The following is a 24,867-nucleotide window of genomic DNA, read 5'->3' on the forward strand; positions in this document are numbered from 1 at the left end:
TTGATTGATTGATTGAAAATCTTTTATTTTTGTATCTACTTTTTCTCCCCATTTTCTATTTTTCTCCCTTCCCCAATTTCGTATTGTCAAATTCTACCCTCCCCTTTCTCGAACGCTGTTTGGCCATGCCTCCCACAAGCCGGCTGCAATGTGGACGAAGCCTTGCATCACGTGTCCCCTCCGGTACTTGAGGAGGCAGCCGTTGCATCTTTTCACCTGCACAGCACGATCTCTCAGCGGCGAGGGTCTGCGTGGGAGGGACACGCCGCCCCCGTCGCTTCCTGATTCTACTGCGCAGGCGCACCAACCGACCTGTAGGAGTCGCTGTCCACAACGTCCGATCCCCACCCACCAGCTTCCCACCCCCTAATACTGCCAATTGTATTAGTATGAACGACCAGCCAAGCTGGTAGCAACGCCGAGAGCTGGGCTCGATTGATTGAAAATCGTATTAACATATTGCAGAATGGGTACAATACAGTACGGCTCAATACACACAATTGTTAAGGGGATGCAGACCAGAGAAAGACTTTCGTCTCGTTTACATCAGGGTCCCCCATTAAAAATGTTCCCCCATTTCAGGCTGTACATTGGAGGGGGTTGGGTTTGGACATTTACAGGGGCCAGTTTCGAATTGCAGTCTCCCGTAGGTGCTCTTTTAGAGAGGTTTAGGTGGGTAGTGATTCACATTCCTTTACAGCTGTGGGTAGGGCATTCCACATTGTTATGGCATAATTGCGAAGCGTGTTTAGTCCCTTGTTTGAGCCGAATCTGGGTTTAACATGATTTGTGGAGCTCCCTCTGGTGTTGTGGTCGTGGTATTCACTGACCTTTGGGAAGTATTTTGTAGACCAGGCCCATTGCAAGTTGCTGTACTCTGTCGTCTACTCTAAGCCATCCTAGGTCGTCAAAGTGGGCATGGGTAAGTGGGTTCTAGTAGTAAGGTCAAGCAGTAGTCTGACCAGTTTGTTTTGTGATGTTTGTAATTTAGTTTTTAGCGCCTTTGAGGTGCTTTGGTACCATGAGGTGCAAGCATAGTCGTAGTACCCTTGAATGAGTGCTCCTGCCAGAGTCTTCAGGGTATTTTTGTTTACCAGAGAGGAGATTCGGTACAAGAATCTAGTTCGTTGGTTGACTTTTTTTTTATTACATTGGTTGCCATTTTGTCACAGGAAAGATTTGCCTCTAGTATGGAACCTAGGTATGTAATTTCATCTTTCCTTGTGACAATATTGTCACCCACTGTAACTGAGATGCCGTCGGTCTTGCCGAGTTTGTTTTTTGAACCGAAGAGAATGGACTCTGTTTTACCAAGGTGTAATGATAGTTTGTTATCAGCTACTATACTTATACTTCTACCTATCATGCTATGTCTATAAAACTATGCTACAATACGTATACTACTACAGTACCTATCATGCTAGTATGTCTACACTACTATGCACTCAAGAGTGTAAGACTCAAGTTCAACACTATTTGACGAACAACGCCACTGACTCTTAGCTGCCAGAGACGTACCCTTCCTGCTGACTTGTTGTTCACAATTTGTGAGTCGCTTTGGATATAAGCGTTGGCTAAATGAAAACTTTTCAAATGTAAAGCTCTTGTTGTGCACACATCAATTTAGTTTGACAGTTACGGAGAGTAAATTGGTTTTTAATATGGCCACCAGGGACATTGAATCCTTGCGTTGTGTTAATTACAGCTCTGTGAAAGTATGTGGATGAAAAAATAGCAATAGCTCGTCTCATTTAAGGAATGCTAACTCGTCATTTGAATGTCATCGGGGACGTTGAATCCTTGTGTTAATTACAGCTCAGAGAAATCCTCTAAGGTAGCAGACGAGCTACGGCTATTTTCTACATAATTTCACCAAGCTGTAATCAACACGACACAAGGATTCAACGTCCCCGATGACTGGATCGCTGCAGGCCAGATTCAGACTAATTTACTCTCAATATAACTGTCCAACTCAATGCATGTGAGCCAAATTGTTTGAGCCGTACTGTATTGTACCCATTCTGCAATCTGTTAATCAAGTTTTCAATCAATCAATCAATCAATCAAGTTTTCAACACACACACACACGTTTTTTTTTTTTTTTTTTTTTATTGGTCTTTTTCCCCCTCCATTTTCCTCCGATTTTCTCCCATCCCAATGTTAGTCGTATGCCAATTCCCAGTCCCTTCCTGGTCGCTGCGCACTTACCCCCCACAGTCCGATCATCTGGGAGAGTGGAGGCTACCACGTGCTTCCTCCGACACACGTCCAGCCAATCACCGCTTCTTTTCACCTGGCAGCGCGGATTCTCATTGAGAGGGCGTAGCGTGTGGGAGGACCACACTATCCCCCTCACGTCCAATCCGCGCTTAGCAGGCGCCCCGACCGAACTGTAGGAGTCGCTGTTTACAACGACCCGGACCCACCCCGCCAGCTTCTCCCACCCTCTGATACAGCCAATTGTATCAGTGCAGACGGCCAGCCAAGCTGGTGACAACCCCGGAGCTGTGAGCTGGATTCGAACAGGCAAATCCAGCTCAGCTCCGGGGCTGGTGACGAACGCAATCTCCGCTCGGCCACCTAACCGCCTCGCACACACACGTTCTATTATTACCCCACCTGTACCCGACTCTGGAACACCCTCCCTCAGACCATCAGAGACTCTCCCTCACTCTCCACCTTCAAATCCCGTCTCAAAACCTACCCCCCCCCCCCCCCCCCCCCATGCTGCTACGACACTTGAATTCCCCCAAGGGGATTAATAAAGGAACACTTGACATGACATGATTTAGCAATGGTTAAGTATTCTTTAAAAAATTCTAGTCCCAATTATTTCAAATCCAATACCGGTTCTAAAATTATACTTGTAGTTGATTCCTTTCTTTGATAAATGAAAGCACATTTCATCGTGTAAGAGAGTAAAAAATAAATGTATAAAAGGAAAACTCAATCATATATCATAAATATCATCGGTCTCCATCGATGGCCACAGATATCTAAGGAGCCAAGACAGGATCCTTACCCTGTGGTCACCCCCATAAACTTCAAGTTCTTCCTGTTGCCGCTGCAGCCTCCGTCGCCGTCTTGTTTCTTCATGATCGACCGCAGCATACTGGAATTATTTGGCCTTCCTGGGAGCAACCGTGGAGAAAAAGCTTACATAACCCACACAGTATCGGGGCTCTGCCCAGGCCTTTCAAACACGATGGTGCTGAGATTTGCACTGCTTCTCTAGCACATTTTTGCATTTGTTTGCATTTTGTACTATTTTGTATAGTGTTTGGTCTTTATTCTTGAACTTTTTTTACTGTATCAAGATTCAAGAGTTTATTCATCACATACATACCAGGGCATACAGTGAAATGCGGTTGGCAATAAAACAATAGTAATAGTAGTAATAATAATAATAATAATAAGATAACTAGAATACACATGGTAAATAGACATGTTAATAAATCGCTTAAAGGCACTGGATGTACACTCCTATACAATGTGCAGTTTTCCTTCTATGTCCCTATATGCTATACTTGCTGTTACTAACTATACTATGCAACAATCACAACAAGTTATTTTCTTAAAGTGTCCTTTTTCCTTCCTTTAAAGTGTCCTTTTCTTGTGTGTGTATGAAGCACAATCTCAGGAGGCTCATGCAGAGCCAAGCATTTCACTGTAATGTACATGTACCTTATATGTGACAAATAAAACAAAACTTGAGTCTCAACTAGGGGGTGGTCTGGAGGCGATGTGTAACCCCCCCCCCCCCCCCGTATAGGAGGCAAACAAATTTGCAATAAAGAAAGCCGCTTGCTGTAATTGCATGCAACTTACAAACATTAAGTACAGTGTATAAAGTTGCACAATAGTTTAACTTTGAACACGAAAACACACGCATGAACACAAACACACACACACAAACTCATAAACAGTACTGTATATTTGTAGATCTGGTATGTCATAAATGTCTAGATGTAACAGTACTGTCTACCTGTATGTCATGTATGTTATATTATGATGAACTGAAAATGGGGGACCCTGATGTAAACAAGACGAAAGTCTCTCTCTGGTCTGCATCCCCTTAACAATTGTGTGTATTGAGCCGTACTGTATTGTACCCATTCTGCAATCTGTTAATAAAGTTTTCAATCAATCAATCAATCAATCACACAGACACACACAGTGGAACAGGGGACAAAGCAATCATGTATTAGACAATGTCTGTTTCCAGAGCTTTCAGTGCAAAAAAATAAAGAATGATAATTTAAATAATAAATAAAAACTGGCATGTTGTGGTGGTGACGCTGGCACGTGTCGTAGTGGCACTGGCATGTTGTGGTGGTGACGCTGGCACGTGTCGTGGTGGCACTGGCATGTTGTGGTGGTGACGCTGGCACGTGTCGTAGTGGCACTGCGCCCCTATTGGGTTGTTAAGCCCGACGCCACGCGTGATGTATTATATTCATGTCCGGGGGCCAAACGCTCCGCTCTCAGTTTCTTTATGACTCGGATCCATTAAAACAACAAGGGACACCGAGGACTGACGCACGACGAGAAGACACGCAGGAAGCCTGGCCTCGGGAACTCGTTTATTGAAGGTCGATACGTCACGACTTAACAACCGAATACCATTCTGACCACAGTTTAAACTTGTGTGTCCCCCCCCCCCCCCCCCCCCCCCAATATATTAAAAAAGGGCCACTTGGCCTTCGTTTTGACGACATGTGACCAGCGTGTTCTGAGTCTTGAGAGCTCGGTCACAACGGCACGCACAGAACCTCTGGAGCAGAACTCGAGTGAAACTGCAGACACTTATTTCCTCAGTTATCTTCGACTGCAGTAAGTTAGTGGCCCGACTCCAGGAGAGTTTGAGGAAATGTATTCTGCTCCGGGCAAAACCTCTCGGGGTGCCGAGCTCTTGAGACAGAGCAACATGTTGCTTTTATGTCAGAATAAGAGCGGATAGGATATTCCCTTATTGATCCCCTTGGGGGAAATTCGGGCATCATAGCAGCATGGGGGGGGTACAGGTAGAAAGACATAAATATAGGCAATCAAATTACAATTTAGTCATTTAGCTGATGCTTTTATCCAAAGCGACTTACAGATTGTGAACAACAAGTCACCAGGAGGGGTACATCTCTGGCAGCTAAGGGTCAGTGGCATCGTTTGTCAAATAGTGTTGAACTTGAGCCGCGTTACACTCTGAAGTGCATAGTAGTATAGGCATATTAGCAAGGTAGTAGTATACGAATGGTAGCATAGTATTAGGGTACATAATAATAAAAAGGTTAGAGGGTTAGTTTTTTTTTCTTTTTTTATTATTATCTTTTCCCCCCCCTCCTTTTTTCCGATTTTTCTCCCATCCCACTGTTAGTCGTTATGCCAATTCCCAACCCCCTTCCTGGTTGTTGCGCACCCCCCCTACTGTTGGTCCGGGAGGCCGGAGACTGTCACATGCTTTCCTCCGACGCATGTGCAGCCAGCCGGCAGCCAGCCTGGCCGTGCAGATTCTCACCGGGAGAGTGTAACGTGTGGAAGGTCACACTACCTCCCTCCAGATCCTACCCTCGCTGTGCAGGCGCCCCGACCGAACTGTAGGGGTCGCTGTCCACAACACCCAGGACCCACCCATTAGCTTTACCACCCCTAATACTGCCAATTGTGTTAGTATGAACGACCAGCCAAGCTGATAGCAACGCCGAGAGCTGGATTCGAACCCAGCGTCTCCAGCGTTGATGGCGAGCGCCTTGCCCACTACACCACCTAGCCGCCCCAGAGGGTTAGTATTTAATTTTCCTTCAGATATTATTCCAGATATTGTTTGAAGGTGTGTTTTTTAGTCGGCTGCGGCAAAATTGGCCGGGTTTCAGCTGCCGTGACTGTGGTGGGGAGTTTGTTCCACTGTTGTGGAGCGAGGACTGAGAATAACCTGCTTAGTTTAGATCTGAATATAAAAATATGAGAAAAATAAACAGTGTAAACAAAAGGCGCAGATGAGGGTCTGTATGCCCCATCGGTATATTTATCACATATCCTCCTCACAACAGAATGATAGGATTATGGTTAGAAATTCGACTAAATGCCTCTTTAATATTTATATAGTTAACATCTACAACCTTAAAGCCAGTAGGGTCCATCTGGAGCGCTACCATTTATTGATTATGTTAACCCTTTCACTACCACACTACAGAAGGTTAACCCTTTCACAGCCACACGACAAAGGGTTAACCCCTTTCACAACCACGCTACAGAAGGTTAACCCTTTCACTACAGACGGTCTGTAGTGTGGTAGTGAAAGGGTTAACCTTCTGTAGTGTGGTAGTGAGAAAGGGTTAAAAGGGACACGCCAACATTATAGGAAATACGCTTACCGTCTTCTCCAGAGTCAGACAAGAAGATAGATACCAATTTCCTCTCTGCGTGTTCAGTAGAAAGCTATCCGGCCTAGTTTAGCACAAAATGAATGCAAGCGGATACGGACACCAGCTAGCCTAGCCGTTGGCCCAAAACACCTCTCAAAAGTTTTAAGCTACTGTAGGCTAGTGGTCTGTATCCGCTTATCATTTGGCTTGCAGCCAGTTAGCTTTCTACCGAACGCACAGACAAGAGATTTGGTATCCATCGTCTTGTCTGACTCTGGAGAAGAAGTCAGACAAGCACATTTCTAGGGCTGTCTTAAATACTTCTAAGCTTCGAAGCTTCGTTCGATGGGCATGGGATTCGAATATGAAAATAAAATTAGATTATGTAAAAATCAATAAAAGAAAATTTAAATAAATGATTTTTTTAATTTTTTAGCTAAATCAACTCTGCCTCTCTTTGTTAACTACAACAAGCAATGCTGTTTGTTATTTAAGATGAGTGCTGTTAGTTATTTAAGATGAGGTCGGACTCGGCACTGACAGATTTGTGTTCATTGTGCTGCTTTTATGAAGCCTCAAATGACGGCTTACAATATTTCATGGAAGCAAAGTGTTTCGTTTGTCTAAGATTTAAAAAGGTTTAAACTTTACAGCACGGACAAAGTTGAACAAAGTGCTGTACAAGTCCCACAACATAAAAAAATATATAATAATAAAAAAAATATATAATACATATATTCCCCCCCCCCCCCCCCCCCCCCCCGAAGCTTCAAATTAAAATCGAATCTCGGCCCCGAAGCTTCAAATTCCATCAAATTCCAAAAAAATTATCGAAGGTCAGGCCTACACATTTCCCACAATGTCGGCATGTTCCTTTAAATCCACAAGCACTGCTGTTGGCTGCACCAGTTCTGGTTACGCTTTCAGCTCCCCTTCAAAAAATAAAAATAAAAAAAGAACTTAAACATTCTTTGTCCAACAAAGCCATTCAATTTTAGCCCCTCGTCCGCCGCAGACCAGACCACTGTGTCGTGGGAGACGGGTGCTTTTCCAAAAGCCAAATATCATTCCACACAGTTCAAGTGCAAAGCCTCAAAGCGGCCAATTTGCCAAATCAAAGAGAGCCGCTTCCTCCTCTGAACCCTTTCACTACCACGCTACCAAAGGGTTAACCCTTTCACTGCGACAATACAGAATCTTAACCCTTTCACAACCACACTACAGAAGGTTAACCCTTTCACTGCCACACTACAGAGGTTAACCTTTCACAACCACACTACAGAAGGTTAACCCTTTCACTACCACACTACAGAAGGTTAACCCTTTCACTACCACACTACAGAAGGTTAACCCTTTCACTGCGACAATACAGAATCTTAACCCTTTCACTACCACACTACAGAAGGTTTACCCTTTCACTACCACACTACAGAGGTTAACCTTTCACAACCACACTACAGAAGGTTAACCCTTTCACTACCACACTACAGAAGGTTAATCCTTTCACTACCACACTACAGACGGTTAACCTTTCACTACCACACTACAGAATGTTAACCCTTTCACTACCACACTACAGAAGGTTAACGCTTTCACAACCACACTAGAGACGGTGAAAGGTGAACCTTCTGTAGTGTGGTAGTGAAAGGGTAAACCTTCTGTAGTGTGGTAGTGAAAGGTTAACCGTCTGTAGTGTGGTAGTGAAAGGGTTAAGTCAGAGAAGAGGATACTTCAGGAAAAGAGATGTTTTCGCTCGGTACCTTCCTATGTGTATCTGTCACCGCAATGATTCACGCGGATAACGGATTATAAAAAGGGATATCAAAAAGGTCATTAGCATGTGTGCTTCCCACACACACACACACACACACACACACACACACACACACACACACACACACACACACACACACACACACACACACACACACACACACACACACACACACACACACACACACACACACACACACACACACACACACACACACACACACACACACACACACACACACACACACACACACACACACACACCTCTACCTTGCAGAGCAGAGGACGCATGCTGTTCCATCAGCTGGATCTTCCTCTTGACCTCAGAGTCGTTACTCGACCGATGACTGACGGCAGACTTTGCCGTATCGCTGCTGCTCTTACAGGAGTTACTTGAGATCCAAGACAGGGACTGAGGCTGTCTGTGGGCTGAGAGAGAGAGAGAGAGAGAGAGAGAGAGAGAGAGAGAGAGAGAGAGAGAGAGAGAGCGAGAGAGAGAGAGAGAGAGAGAGAGAGAGAGAGAGAGAGAGAGAGAGAGAGAGAGAGGGTGGGAGAGAGGGTGAGAGAGAGAGAGAGAGAGAGAGAGAGGGAGAGAGAGGAGAGAGAGAGAGAGAGAGAGAGAGAGAGAGAGGGTGAGAGAGAGAGACAGAGAGAGAGGGTGAGAGAGAGGGGTGAGAGAGAGATAGCGAGAGAGAGAGAGAGAGAGAGAGAGAGTGGGAGAGAGGGTGAGAGAGAGAGAGAGGGTGGGAGAGAGGGTGAGAGAGAGAGAGATAGAGAGATAGAGAGAGAGGGTGAGAGAGAGTGGGAGAGAGGGTGAGAGAGAGAGAGAGAGAGAGAGAGTGGGAGAGAGGGTGAGAGAGAGAGAGAGAGAGAGAGAGGGTGAGAGAGAGAGAGATAGCGAGAGAGTGGGAGAGAGGGTGAGAGAGAGAGAGAGGGTGGGAGAGGGTGGGAGAGAGGGTGAGAGAGACAGAGAGAGAGGGTGAGAGAGACAGAGAGAGAGGGTGAGAGAGAGGGTGAGAGAGAGGGAGAGAATGAAAGAAAGAAAGAAAGAAAGAAAGAAAGAAAGAAAGAAAGAAAGAAAGAAAGAAAGAAAGAAAGAAAGAAAGAAAGAAAGAAAAGGAGGGAGAGGGAGATAAAGAGAGAGAAAGAAAGAAAGAAAGAGAAAGAAAGAAAGAAAGAAAGAGAAAAGAGAATTGGACATTGTGATTGCGAACGATACACTCTTAAAAATAGATAACAGATTAGTCACACTTAAGCGTGGCACACACTTGGTAAACAAACATGATCACAGTCCCACCTGCTGCAGCCTGGGAGGAGTCTGGTGGCCGGGGCTCCGCCTCCCCGTGTCTCACGGCCGTGTCGATGCAGGACAAGGTGCTGGACAGCTGGGAGCTGATGCCGCCCAGGCCGCCGGGTGGCTCCACGCCGACGTGCCCCTCCCCGAGCTCCCTCAGAAGCCTGTGCATCGTCTCTATGTACTGGTCCAGCCCCCGGTCTGCCGGCCCCGGGTCCGGCTGAGACGACGACGGTGTCGAGGGTTGCTGCCGAGGCGTCTGACCGGCGGGTGCCTGCTGCTGCTGCGGCGAAACGGAGAAGTCCCGGATCTTGCCCTCGCCCACGCCGACGCTCCGGGTGGTGGCGGGGTCGGGCAGACGGGAGGGTCCGCAGGCCATGTTGCGCGTCTTCAGTCCGACCAGGAAGTTCTCATTGACGTCGGTCATACCCACGCCCGTGTCTCGGGTTACCGCCTTTGCCGCCGTCGCCACCGGTGGAGTTTGGCTGGAGCTACTTCCCGTCCAGGTCCCGCTGGTTCCCACGGCGACCGAGCGCGTTTTCGGCACGCCCCCCTGAATGTCTCGGACCCGGTGGCCCACGGACACCGTCCTGGTCACGGTCTGCGCGGTGTTGGTGTGCTTCTCCTGCGTGTTGAGGACGGTATTGGTGCTGGAGTTGGTGTTGAAGGCGTGTCTGGTGTTGGTGAAGCGCGAGACGGAGTTGGGCTCCGTGTTGGTGCGCTGCGAGGCCGTCTGCGGCGAGGCGGTCTGCTGCCAGGAGGCCACGGTGCCCAGATCCACCGCCACGGCGTGGGACATCAACTCCTTCGCCTCGCTAACGGTCACGTGGACCGAACAGTCGCCCCCGCAAGCCACGGAACGGTACTCCGCCGGTCCCTTCCCGGAGGACCCCCAGAACTCCATCATCGTCGTCGTCGTATCCGTGTTGGTCCCCGCCTCACACACACACGTCATCTCCGTGCCCACGCCTTGCGAGTGCGTGACCGCTTGTATCATCCCCACGCATTGCTCCTTGGTCTCCACTCGCTCCCTCACCTCCCAGCGGGTCATGGGTTCATCCGGGCCCGTGCTCACACTCCTCGACTCGGGCCTACAAGACACCCCCACGGCGCAGACCTCCGTCCTCTCCCCCACGGTGCTGCCGACGTCCCGGAAGTCCGTGTGGTTGCCGACTCCCAGGCTCCTGGTCTGAGTCCTGGCTTCGACGCCGACGCTCTGGGTGGAGGGGCCGACCGCGAGGGAGGCCTTGTCGACGCGACTCCTGGCCGCCGCCGCCGCCTGGAGCTCCGACTTCAGACGGCTCATCTCCGTCTGGAGGGCCGACTCCTTCAACTCCGTCTCCAGCTGGCAGACTCTCCCCTTCAGCGCTTCGATCGCGCGCTGCTGGGCGTCGATCTCCGCCTCCTGCTCCGCGACGATTCCCAGGTCGACCTCGGACACCTCCGTTGCGAAGGATCGCGTCTCCGTCGGCGGGTCAGTGTTCACAGAAGCGTCTCTGTTTTGCTTTGGAAGTTTGGACGAGTCGACGGCGCCGATGTCTTCATCATCGGTGCCAACTGCCACCGTCTCACACGACGACGGCCTCTCGCGCAGGGTGGTACAACTCGGCCTGTGGTGTTGTGCCTGCAGTCGTCCACCTGTGATGGTCCTCTCCAGTGCCTGCATCTCCCGCGTCAGCTGCTTAAACTCCTTAAGACCGGTGTAGGCGATTCGCTCCGTATAATCCGACTCGCGTTTAGTATCCGACGTCTCCTCCTCCTCGATCCCGGGCTTCTGGAAGCGGGTGGAAGAACTCCCGGCGCTGTGGGCTCTCTTCCGGAACACGTCGCCGCCGCCGGTCGGGTCCCCCCGGTGGTGGTGGTGGGTCTCGTCGTCGACCCGGCTCGTCTTGACGAGGCGCGAGGTCAGTTGCCTCTTCTCCTCCTGCAGGACGGAGATCTTCACCTGCAGCACGGGGATGGTCCTCACCTGCTCCTCCAGCTCCTTCAACCGCTGCAGGGCCACCACCATGTGGTCGCGCACGTGCTGCAGGTGCGCAGCGCTGAGGCCCGCCCCCGCCGCCGGGGTGCAGACGCCGGAGCTCAGGGACGTCGTGCTGGAGGAGGCAGCGAGGCGGAGGGCCTGGGGCAGGTCGGGTTTGTTGCCGTTGTTGTTCTGGTTGTACGCGCCCCAGCCGCCGGTGAAGGGGGACGACGAGCCCGCGGAGCTCACGCCCCCGAAGCTGGCCAGACGTCGGCGGGGGTGGGGCTCCGGCTGCTGCGGGGGGGGCTCCGGCTGCTGGTCGCTCGTCTTCTCCTGCTCCAGGCGTCGCCGGGTCTCCATCAGGGTCTTCTCCACCGCGGGGTTGTACCTCGGCAGGGATCTCGCCGCGGGCAGAGGCTTCTTCGTCGACGACGCGGGTCCCTCGTTGGCGGAGGAGCCGTGGGGCGGCGGAAGAGGGGGTCGCCCTCTGGTGGCGGAAGACGACATGACGGCGGATAGTCTGGTGTCGTCGCTGCTGCTAGCCGAGGACAGGGACTCGGACGAGGCCCATTGGCCGCCGGTCGGCGTGCCGCCGCTGCTCGGCGGTTCCCCCCCCACATTGTCGGCCGCCGCCCTGGGCCTCCTGCGGAAGCTTAGCCGCTTAATGGTGGTGCCGTTCTGGAAGTCGTCCACACACTTGAGGAAATCCAAATCCAAGTGATAACCGTAGGCCGTTTCCAGGTAGTAAGGCACAGAGTCTCGGGTGACTTTTCCACTGTGATCTGCCAGAGAGGGGGGAGAACAAGCGAGACTGTTATTACTTGTATAGCAACAAAAAAAACAGAAAAACGTTAATCCAAACATCGGGTTGGCCACTAGGAAATGAGAGACACAAAGAATGTGGAAATAACAGAATTCCTGAGATCTCTCCCCCCGAGTCACTGTGATGAAATCGTAATGAAATTCAGGGACAACCATACAAACTGACTATGCATTTTGAGGGATACGACTACAAATTACATATTTCAAATGAGATAAATACAGAATAAAAGATTATGGTAATGCCATAAAAAAAATATGATTATTTACATTCTGAATCAACAAATATCAATTCAACAATATGAAAAATTACTAACGGCTACTGAAAGTACACACTGGATCCAGCTTTACCGCACGTAAAAATCTAAATCCCTTTACCCATCACCCCTTACCTCAGTAGTATCACACACTCATCCTGCGCTCTCTCTTGAGCTTTCCTTCTCTCACTTCCAAAATACTTTTTTTTTTAAACTGTGATCTCTCGTCGCATAGCCCATCGGCGGCGGAGGAGGGAGGGACGAACACGGACACCCGTCCAATAGCGTCGACACATACAGTAACATCACCATGGTTTGAACAGTCATTGGCCGACACCACTCCACCAAATGGTATGTCTCTCTGCAAAAGGCTGCGGCCCCGGCTCCGCTATAATTACTGTGCAGTCGTCTCCTTCCAAATGCCCAACCATACTCTTGGCATCTCTCTCTCTCTCAACCCCCGGTCCTCCTCGGAGCGTCTCGACCGCTGAATCAAACTAAAATATAACCCTTTCTAAGCCCTTTTCTCGACTTAGCGACCGACACTGTGGACTGGAGTTGTTTGGCATCTAACCAGAGTGCTTAATGTAACAGTAAAGTGCAAAAGTAATATACAATGTACAGGTGGTTAAACTAGTGTTACCATTCTTGTTGTATTCATTGTTGTTTCTTAACCCTTTCACTGCCGCACTACCAAATGGTTTAACCCTTTCACTGCGACAATACGGAATGTTAACCCTTTCACTGCCACGCGACGTGTTAACCCTTTCAGCCTGAGCTCGAAACACAAACATGTCATTACCTGCAATGCCCCCTGCATCGCTGTGTATTTGACAAATAAAGACCTTGAACTAGGTACAAAATATACAAATTAGTACTACTGAATGTAGTGCTAATCAGATGTATGTACAGAGTTGTAGTATAATAAATAAAGAGACAGTATGACTACTACCGAGTACTAGTAGTAAGAGTAGGATATGTATAGATATAGATGTGCAGGTAAGTACAAACGGGTGAGGATATAGGTATTATATTTAAGATGCATCTTTTGAAATGTGCAGATGAGAGAATGTGAGAAAAGTGGCATTAACTAGAACATGACCAACATTGGATTTGTCGCTTAAGTCATTACCTTGAAGACGACAAAACAAATCCATATGCAAAGTTACCTGCTCCATTTCTAAAGATGTCAGTGTCTTGAGCCATGAATGTACTTGATCCTTTATTTATGGTGGAGCGACTCATCCACTGGATCCTTTATGGATAGTGGAGCGATTCATCCACTGGATCCTTTATGGATAGTGCCGTGATTCATCCACTGCCGATCCTGTCAAGTCGTTGGTTACGTCTGAATATTAAAAAGGAATTAAAGACACAAACAAAATAAACATTGCTTAACATCTTCAATTCTTTGCATTTCTTCAATGTTGTTGTTAAGAGAGAGAGAGAGAGGGGATGTAGAAAGAAAGAAAGATAGGAGAGAGAGAAAGAGCAGAGAGATGGGGGAGAGAGAGAGAGGGGGGGGGATAGAGACAAAGAAAGAAAGAGAGATAGAGAAAGAGCAGAGAGAGAGAGATTGAAAGAGGAGAGAGAGAGAGAGAGAGAGAGAGAGAGAGAGAGAGAGAGAGAGAGAGAGAGAGAGAAAGGGCTCAGGGCCAACAGTCAATAACAGATAACGTTACAGTGCAGCATAAAGGAAATACAATGCCAGGCAAGACATATTGCAGGCGATACTTCAAAGGCACATTAAGCAGAAAGCTGCTCTTCGGTTCAGAGCACAAAGACGACTGTTATCACTTTTCCTGTGAGTAAGCGCCTCTCCAGTTGTCAGAACATGATACCTTGAGGGAGGGAGCCTCACAAAGAAAGAACAGTATTGACTCAAATGTGCACAGTCACCAATTATGTCAATCGGTTAGATTAGATTCAAATGTATTGTCTTTGTCATCATGCAGCACAAGTACAGTAAAACTAAGAGGTTTGGCATCCAACCAGAGTGCAAATGTAACAGTAAAGTGCGATAGTAATATACAATGTACAGGTGATTAAACTGGGTATAACATATATAAATGAGTACTACAGAGTAATAGTGTTAAACAGATGTATGTACAGAGTTGTAGTGTTAATATGTACAGTGATGCAGGTATAAAGACACTATGGTAGTAAGTCATACTGGCCAGCAGCGTAACTAGTAAGAGTAGGTAAGGGATATGTACAGATATAGATATAATATCACTATCTACAGATATGTAAAAAATAAAAAAAGATTATATACAGGTATGTACAGACATATGTGAATATACAGTATATATATATATATGGTATATACCGTGCAAAAGCTGCCTCAAAATCTGCATGGGTTGCAATAATCACTAAAATATCTACAATCACTGATATCTACACATATCTACAGATATGTAAAAAAGGATTATATGCAGGTATGTACAGACTCTGAGTTAGTGACTCAGATTACCGTCTATTCGGTCTTCACATCAGAGATTACAAAGAAACATATTTAAACAGATGAGTGGATTGTGCAGAAGTTTGTAGCAGATGATTATGTCTTCAATCTAGGTCAAGTTACCGAGGTCAAGGGTCAAGGGTTCCCAGACATTGCCAAATGAAATTCAAGGACTTTCAAGTACGTTTCCAAGCACTATTTCTCATTTTAAAAGGGCATTTAAAAGGATCCAATTCACCTTTAAATGCGTTTAATATTTTTTGGAAAAAATCTGGTATTTATGGCTTTCCGACTTTAGATACAAAAATGCAATTTCTTGATTCAGAACAATTTGATCATGGATGAACACAACTTTCAATGCGAATGGTTGATTTGAATTCCAAGGACTTTTTAAGCACATTGCTAAAAGAATTGCTGTTTTCAATGAATTCCAGGCCTCGACTCCCCCCCCCCCCCAAACAAAAACCAAGCACTTTAAGCACCTTGTGCGAACCCTGTTTAAAACAATGCCTGTGATCCAATCCAGGCCCTTCCGAGACGAGGCAGGCTGGCCTGGCAGTGAGGGCAGGCTGTTTTGTGAAATGCTTAACATGCCTCTCTCTATTTTGAGGACTCTGGTTAGGTGGTGAGAACCCACTGTTGGCCTGCGCTCAAGCAGCACCGAGCCTGAGGGACGCACGCAGCCACAGACAGGACCTCCACGCAGGCCTCCTCCCAACCCAGCACTGCCCCCTAGAGGGGAGCCAGCTCCACGACGCCCATGGAAGAGCTGGCAGTGTTAACAGCATAGGGCTGGGCGATATGGCCAAAAATGATATCGCGATAACGATATCGATAACAATATCATATCACTCTAAAAAAATCGAGTATTCAAAAAAAAAAGTGTTACATCCCCTCGCACTCCAGTTCTCAGGCTGCAGCTGGTTTGAAAGCGAAAGTAAACCGGCTTCTCTGCTGGCTGTGGCTCCAGGGGAGTTGAACAGTTCTGGCTCTGCTAGTTTCTTTTCTATCTTTTGGCGCTTTTCTGGTGGACAAACCACGGCACATGTGCACCGTGACTCGTGACTGGAGTCTAGCTCTGCTAGCACACATAGCCTACTGTGTACAGACGGTTTCAAACTGTATTTTAAATTAGAAAGCAAACTAAATAAATGGACAAGAGAAAAATGTATCTCAATTTGGTCAGTATTGTCATTTGGACAAGCAAAGCCATTACTTTAAGTTGCAGGCAAGAAAGACAAGTCTGTCCACTGTCTCTGGTTTTAAAACTGCCCTGTTGCAGGTCACATATATTTTTTCCCCCCTGATATCGATTATTTAAATATATCGCGATAATTATCGTTATCGTTATATCGCCCAGCCTAAACAGCAGCAAGAGGAAAACTTAGTCAAGTCGCTTACAAGCTTCACAGATGAAAAACTAACATCACAATAAAAACCACTGCACTTTGTATGTGCTCATTTCATGTCTATTCTATTCTACTACTTATTGCACTGCACTATTGCACTATTTTATTCTGTCTATTCTATCTTACTATTTTTTTTTTTTATTATTGTCTATTTTTAACTGAATCAAACCATAAACAAGGTGGCCTGTTGGGATGTTAGATCCTAATGTGAAAAACTGTGATTTTATATGTCTGCACTTTATGTGCTCATTTTATGCATTTATGCTGTTGTGAAGCACTTTGAGGTGCAATTTCTGTATGAAAAGTGCTATACAAATAAAGTGTATTATTATTAATATTATTACTAAAGTAGGTAAAGGTAATTGGCTGCATATTATATAGCGCTTTTATCCAAAGCACTTTACAATTATGCCTCACATTCAGCCATTCACTCACCGACGGCGGAGGCGACCATGCAAGGTGCCAACCTGCTCATCGGGAGCAGTTAGGGGTTTAAGTGTCTTGCTCAAGGACACTTCTCAACACATCAACACATTGTCGGGAAGAGACAGAATCAAACTGGGAACCCTTTGATTACCAGATGACCGCTCTACCTCCTTGAGCCACTATCACCCACTTACAGTATACCCAGTGTATTCACCTGTACATCACTGTTGCACTGGATGCCAAACTTCTGTTCGTTGTACTGTACTTATGCTGTATAATAACAAACATTTGAATCTAATATGATCTAAATGGTCAAACTTCTCAAAATTTCAATGGAGAGTCTTGTCTGTTTACTCGGAGCCAACATCTAGATTAGAATGTAAAATGTGTTTTTTTTTTTTATCATCATCTTTTTCCCCCTCCTTCTTTTTTCCGATTTTTCTCCCATCCCACTGTTAGTCGTTATGCCAATTCCCAACCCCCTTCCTGGTTGTTGCGCACTCCCCCCTACTGTTGGTCCAAGAGGCAGGAGACTGTCACATGCTTTCCTCCGACGCATGTGCAGCCAGCCGGCAGCCAGCCTGGCCGCGTGAATATTTTAGGCAACCAACTTGTGTTTAGCGTTTCTCTGATTGGCCACTACGCCCATGTGACCGCGGCAGCGCAAGAGAGCTGCAGCGCGGAAATAGGCTGTCTATTGCCATTCTCTAAGACAAACTCTAACCTTAACCAGCTCCGAAACAGCGCCTAAACTTAACCCTTCTAACCATAACCAACTCCGAAACAATGCCTAACCTTAACCTTAACCTTAACCATAACCAACTCCGAAAGAATATTGCCATTCTCTAAGACAAACTCTAACCTTAACCAGCTCCGAAACAGCGCCTAAACTTAACCCTAACCTTAACTAACTCCGAAAAACAATGCTTAAACTTAACATGCCTAAACTTAACCGGCGAAAGAATGCACGTTAAAAAGAAAAAAAAGGAAAAAATTGAAGGGAATCGAACTTGTCAGCAACGGACAGCAGGATCCACAGCAAGGCAGCGCTGCCAGTTGAGCTAATTTTCAATGTTAAAAGAAGGGGGATTACTGCTACATAATGCTGCCACGACAGAGCTGCGCGGCAGAGCGCTACGCTCCGCTCTGCTGATGCCGCGTCGCCGCGGCTAGACGCAAGTTGGGGCGTGGCTAGACACAAGTTGGTTGCCTTTAATATTTAGGCAGCCTGGCCGCGCAGATTCTCACCGGGAGAGTGTAACGTGTGGGAGGCCGCACTACCTCTCTCCAGATCCTACCTTCGCTGAGCAGGCGCCCCGACCGAACTGTAGGGGTCGCTGTCCACAACGCCCAGGACCCACCCACGGCTCCCCTCCCCCTAACTCCGCCAAACGAGTTAGTATAGTGATCAGCCCGAGCCAAGGCAATGCCGACTCTCCGGGAGTCGAGACCGCAGCCTCTTGCATTGGTGACGAGCACAATCTCCGCTATGCCACCTGACCGCCCTCGTAAAATGTGTTGTTCTCACTCCAAGTCACATTTGATTCAACATGGCAGCGGCCAGTACGTTTAGTAATTTAGCTGAACGGTGAACGCCTTTATCCAAAAGCAACTTACAAGTTCTGTACAACAAGTCAGCAGGAAGGGTACGACTCTTTCAACTGAGTAAGAATGTTCATCAAACAGTGTTGAAACTTGGGTGCTGCAGTGTTAGTAGTGCATAGTAGTAAAGAAAGACATATTAGTACAGTAGGAAGAGAGCATGATGGTAGTAGTGGACAGTAAGGAGGTTAGTGTTTTTCTCTCCACTGACATCTTGGGAAGTTGGACCAAATACTTCGGGGTAGGTATTCGACAAATAAGTGGCCCAGATTTTTATGTTTAGCTAATATTAAAATGCTTCTTCCGAGTAAGTCAAATAAAATGACATACCATCACCCGGAAGATCTAAAGTTAATCTCAGTCTTAGCGATACATAATAAAGGCCTACAGCCGGGAAGCAGCCATCTCCCTATATGCCGTATATATAAGATGGTCCCATTCAGAACACCGGTCGACATGGAAACCCTGTTACCAAGGCGATAGCCCCCCCCCGCCCTATACCTGCTGACTGAGACCAGAAACCTGAGAAGGTCTCTCTCTCTCTCCCTCTTTCATCCCCCTACACAATAATACTGCAAGATTGTATAGCATTAGCGACTGTGTTTACATGCAGCAGTGGTGTGTTATCTCTAAGCAGCTGGAGTGGTCGGCGGCTTGGCTGTGCTGGATTAAAGACCCCTCGTGCACACGCAACACGACTACTTCATCCAAAAAGCATTGAAGCGAGGTTGCAGTTCAAATGTATAGAACGAGCAAAGGCTATTTGTATGTTTAACGTCCTCTAATTAAGTGGATTATCCTGAGGGGGGAAAACCCTTTTTCCCCCCCTGCCCTGTGGGTTGACATTTCAGTCAGGACCGGTGAGATAATTTTATTTGAAATTAGATAAAATTAGTGTAATTAATGGATTATCACGCTGTGTGTGAACGCGGCCATGTGGCTGCATTCATTTCTCTGATCAATAAGTGGCACGGTGGTGCAGTGGTTAACACTGTCGCCTCACAGCTAGAAGGTCCTGGGTTCGATTTCCGCTTTGGGGGACCAGGTCGCCGTGTTGCCAGGTACACCGACCTGTGGGGTATCACCCGGGCCTTTCTGTGTGGAGTTTGCACGTTCTCCCCGTGCTCGCAAGGGTTTCCCCCCCGATAAGAGAAACCCAATGGAAAAACATGCAGAACAGGTAGCCAACGCTGTCGCGTCCTTGACGAAGACAGACAGGAGCACTTGGATTGGTCCCCCGGGCACGGCCCCACGCTGCAGCCCTGGTCTGCTCCCGGCTGCCCTTGGGGGGGGAAGGACGATGAGATGGGAGGTGCAGAGAACGTTTCATCAGCGACTCAGTGCATGTGTGTGTGTGTGTGTGTTAGAGATGAGTTCGAATTTTCAAATTTTTTGAATAGTCGTGCCAGTCTCCAAATTAGATTTTCATGTCAGAGTCGAAAAATATATATAATTTTTTTTTAATATAATAATTATTAAATGTTTATATTTAGAGGCAGCCTAATTTTCATAGCCTAATTGATCTAGAAAGATGCACATGCTACTGTTTCTGTTTGTTTATTAAAACCGGTTGATAGGCCAATGCAATGCTGTTATTATTATAGGCTACGATAGTGAACGGTGTCATTTTGATTTATTATCGGTCAGCTGAGCCGATCAACGTTCTGAAGGATTATCTGAAGTGCCTATTTATGTGCAATACCCTTTGATTTTAATGATCCATCCAATGACTTCTTCTCCTGCATGACAAATAAAGACTTCTTCTCCTGCATGACAAATAAAGACTTCTTCTTCTGCATGACAAATAAAGACTTCTTCTGCATGACAAATAAAGACTTCTTCTTCTGCATGACAAATAAAGACTTCTTCTCCTGCATGACAAATAAAGACTTCTTCTCCTGCATGACAAATAAAGACTTCTTCTGCATGACAAATAAAGACTTCTTCTCCTGCATGACAAATAAAGACTTCTTCTGCATGACAAATAAAGACTTATTCTGCTGCATGATAAATAAAGACTTCTTCTGCTACATGATAAATAAAGACTTCTTCTGCATGACAAATAAAGACTTCTTCTGCATGACAAATAAATACGTCTTCTTCTGCATGACAAATAAAGACTTCTACTTCTGCATGACAAATAAAGACTTCTTCTTCTGCATGACAAATAAAGACTTCTGCTGCATGACAAATAAAGACTTCTTCTTCTGCATGACAAATAAAGACTTCTTCTTCTGCATGACAAATAAATACTTCTTCTTCTGCATGACAAATAAAGACTTCCGCTGCATGACAAATAAAGACTTCTACTTCTGCATGACAAATAAAGACTTCTTCTGCATGACAAATAAAGACGTCTTCTTCTGCATGACAAATAAAGACTTCTTCTGCATGACAAATAAAGACTTCTTCTTCTGCATGACAAATAAAGACTTCTTCTTCTGCATGACAAATAAAGACTTCTTCTTCTGCATGACAAATAAAGACTTCTTCTGCTGCATGACAAATAAATACTTCTTCTTCTGCATGACAAATAAAGACTTCTTCTTCTGCATGACTAATAAAGACTTCTTCTGCATGACAAATAAAGACTACTTCTTCTGCATGACAAATAAAGACTTCTTCTTCTGCATGACAAATAAAGACTTCTTCTGCTGCATGACAAATAAAGACTTCTTCTTCTGCATGACTAATAAAGACTTCTTATTCTGCATGACAAATAAAGACTTCTTCTTCTGCATGACAAATAAAGACTTCTTCTTCTGCATGACAAATAAAGACTTCTGCTGCATGACAAATAAAGACTTCTTCTTCTGCATGACAAATAAAGACTTCTTCTGCATGACAAATAAAGTATTCTTCTGCATGACAAATAAAGACTTCTTCTTCTGCATGACAAATAAAGACGTCTTCTTCTGCATGACAAATAAAGACTTCTTCTTCTGCATGACAAATAAAGACTTCTTCTGCATGACAAAAAAAGGCTTCTTCTTCTGCATGACAAATAAAGAGTTCTTCTTCTGCATGACAAATAAAGACGTCTTCTGCATGACAAATAAAGACTTCTTCTGCATGACAAATAAAGACTTCTTCTTCTGCATGACAAATAAAGACGTCTTCTGCTGCATGACAAATAAAGACTTCTTCTGCATGACAAATAAATACTTCTTCTTCTGCATGACAAATAAATACTTCTTCTTCATGACAAATAAAGACTTCTTCTGCTGCATGATAAATAAATACTTCTTCTTCATGACAAATAAAGACTTCTTCTGCTGCATGATAAATAAAGACTTCTTCTTCTGCATGACAAATAAAGACTTCTTCTGCATGACAAATAAAGACTTCTTCTTCTGCATGACAAATAAAGACTTCTTCTGCATGACAAATAAAGACTTCTTCTTCTGCATGACAAATAAAGACTTCTTCTGCATGACAAATAAAGACTTCTTCTGCATGACAAATAAAGACTTCTTCTTCTGCATGACAAATAAAGACTTCTTCTGCTGCATGACAAATAAAGACTTCTTCTTCTGCATGACAAATAAAGACTTCTTCTTCTGCATGACTAATAAAGACTTCTTCTGCATGACAAATAAAGACTTCTTCTTCTGCATGACAAATAAAGACTTCTTCTGCATGACAAATAAAGACTTCTTCTTCTGCATGACAAATAAAGACTACTTCTTCTGCATGACAAATAAAGACTTCTTCTTCTGCATGACAAATAAAGACTTCTTCTGCTGCATGACAAATAAAGACTTCTGCTGCATGACAAATAAAGACTTCTTCTTCTGCATGACAAATAAAGACTTCTTCTGCATGACAAATAAAGACGTCTTCTGCTGCATGACAAATAAAGACTTCTGCATGACAAATAAAGACTTCTTCTTCTGCATGACAAATAAAGACTTCTTCTGCATGACAAAAAAAGGCGTCTTCTTCTGCATGACAAATAAAGACTTCTTCTTCTGCATGACAAATAAAGACGTCTTCTGCATGACAAATAAAGACTTCTTCTGCATGACAAATAAAGACTTCTTCTTCTGCATGACAAATAAAGACGTCTTCTGCTGCATGACAAATAAAGACTTCTTCTGCATGACAAATAAAGACTTCTTCTTCTGCATGACAAATAAATACTTCTTCTTCATGACAAATAAAGACTTCTTCTGCTGCATGATAAATAAAGACTTCTTCTTCTGCATGACAAATAAAGACTTCTTCTGCATGACAAATAAAGACTTCTTCTTCTGCATGACAAATAAAGACTTCTTCTCCTGCATGACAAATAAAGACTTCTTCTCCTGCATGACAAATAAAGACGTCTTCTGCTGCATGACAAATAAAGACTTCTTATGCATGACAAATAAAGACTTCTTCTCCTGCATGACAAATAAAGACTTCTTCTGCATGACAAATAAATACTTCTTCTCCTGCATGACAAATAAAGACTTCTTCTGCATGACAAATAAAGACTTCTCCTTCTGCATGACAAATAAAGACTTCTTCTGCTGCATGATAAATAAAGACTTCTTCTGCTGCATGATAAATAAAGACTTCTTCTGCATGACAAATAAAGACTTCTTCTGCATGACAAATAAAGACTTCTTCTTCTGCATGACAAATAAAGACTTCTACTTCTGCATGACAAATAAAGACTTCTTCTTCTGCATGACAAATAAAGACTTCTTCTTCTGCATGACAAATAAAGACTTCTACTTCTGCATGACAAATAAAGACGTCTTCTTCTGCATGACAAATAAAGACTTCTTCTGCTGCATGACAAATAAAGACTTCTTCTTCTGCATGACAAATAAATACTTCTTCTTCTGCATGACAAATAAAGACTTCTTCTTCTGCATGACAAATAAAGACTTCTGCTGCATGACAAATAAAGACTTCTTCTTCTGCATGACAAATAAAGACTTCTGCTGCATGACAAATAAAGACTTCTACTTCTGCATGACAAATAAAGACTTCTTCTGCATGACAAATAAAGACTTCTTCTTCTGCATGACAAATAAAGACTTCTACTTCTACATGACAGATAAAGACCTCTTCTTCTGCATGACAAATAAAGACTTCTTCTTCTGCATGACAAATAAAGACTTCTTCTGCATGACAAATAAAGACTTCTTCTGCTGCATGACAAATAAAGACTTCTTCTGCTGCATGACAGATAAAGACTTCTTCTGCTGCATGACAAATAAAGACTTCTTCTGCTGCATGACAGATAAAGACTTCTTCTGCTGCATGACAAATAAAGACTTCTTCTGCTGCATGACAAATAAAGACTTCTTCTGCTGCATGACAGATAAAGACTTCTTCTTCTGCATGACAAATAAAGACTTCTACTGCTGCATGACAAATAAAGACTTATTCTCCTGCATGACAAATAAAGACTTCTTCTGCTGCATGACAAATAAAGACTTCTTCTTCTGCATGACAAATAGACTTCTTCTCCTGCATGACAAATAAAGACTTCTTCTGCTGCATGACAAATAAAGACTTCTTCTTCTGCATGACAAATAAAGACTACTTCTTCTGCATGACAAATAAAGACTTCTTCTGCTGCAAGACAAATAAATACTTCTTCTTCTGCATGACAAATAAAGACTTCTTCTTCTGCATGACAAATAAAGACTACTTCTTCTGCATGACAAATAAAGACTTCTTCTTCTGCATGACAAATAAAGACTACTTCTTCTGCATGACAAATAAAGACTTCTTCTTCTGCATGACAAATAAAGACTTCTTCTTCTGCATGGCAAATAAAGACTTCTTCTTCTGCATGACAAATAAAGACTTCTTCTTCTGCATGACAAATAAAGACTTCTGCTGCATGACAAATAAAGACTACTCCTTCTGCATGACAAATAAAGACTTCTTCTTCTGCATGACAAATAAAGACTTCTTCTTCTGCATGACAAATAAAGACTTCTTCTTCTTCTTCTTCTGCAGGACAAATAAAGACTTCGTCTTCTTCTGCATGACAAATAAAGACTTCTTCTTCTGCATGACAAATAAAGAAGTCTTCTTCTGCATGACAAATAAAGACTTCTTCTTCTGCATGACAAATAAAGACTTCTTCTTCTGCATGACAAATAAAGACTTCTTCTTCTGCATGACAAATAAAGACTTCTTCTTCTGCATGACAAATAAAGACTTCTTCTTCTGCATGACAAATAAAGAAGTCTTCTTCTGCATGACAAATAAAGACTTCTTCTTCTGCATGACAAATAAAGACTTCTTCTTCTGCAAGACAAATAAAGACTTCTTCTTCTTCTGCATGACAAATAAAGACTTCTTCTTCTTCTGCATGACAAATAAAGACGTCTTCTTCTGCATGACAAATAAAGAAGTCTTCTTCTGCATGACAAATAAAGACTTCTTCTTCTGCATGACAAATAAAGACTTCTTCTTCTGCATGACAAATAAAGACTACTTCTTCTGCATGACAAATAAAGACTTCTTCTTCTGCATGACAAATAAAGACTTCTT

General features: G+C 44.7%; 1 protein-coding gene across 1 annotated transcript in view; it reads right to left on the reverse strand.

Moving 5' to 3' along the window:
- LOC311236832 (KN motif and ankyrin repeat domain-containing protein 1-like) overlaps positions 1–12,035 on the reverse strand; it is a 35,577-nt gene extending 23,542 nt beyond the window's left edge. Inside the window, exons 1-3 of the mRNA XM_084324607.1 lie at positions 9,430–12,035; positions 8,403–8,561; positions 3,023–3,131 (exon numbers count right to left, since the gene is read on the reverse strand). Of these exons, the coding sequence (XP_084180733.1) occupies positions 3,023–3,131; positions 8,403–8,561; positions 9,430–11,896 (2,735 nt within the window). The 5' untranslated portion in view covers positions 11,897–12,035. The remainder of the gene's footprint in view (positions 1–3,022; positions 3,132–8,402; positions 8,562–9,429) is intronic.
- Positions 12,036–24,867: the final 12,832 nt, after the last annotated feature.

The sequence above is a fragment of the Notolepis coatsorum genome (genome assembly GCF_963971535.1).
Source record: "Notolepis coatsorum genome assembly, chromosome: 11".
In the NCBI taxonomy this organism is placed as follows: Eukaryota; Metazoa; Chordata; class Actinopteri; order Aulopiformes; family Paralepididae; genus Notolepis; species Notolepis coatsorum.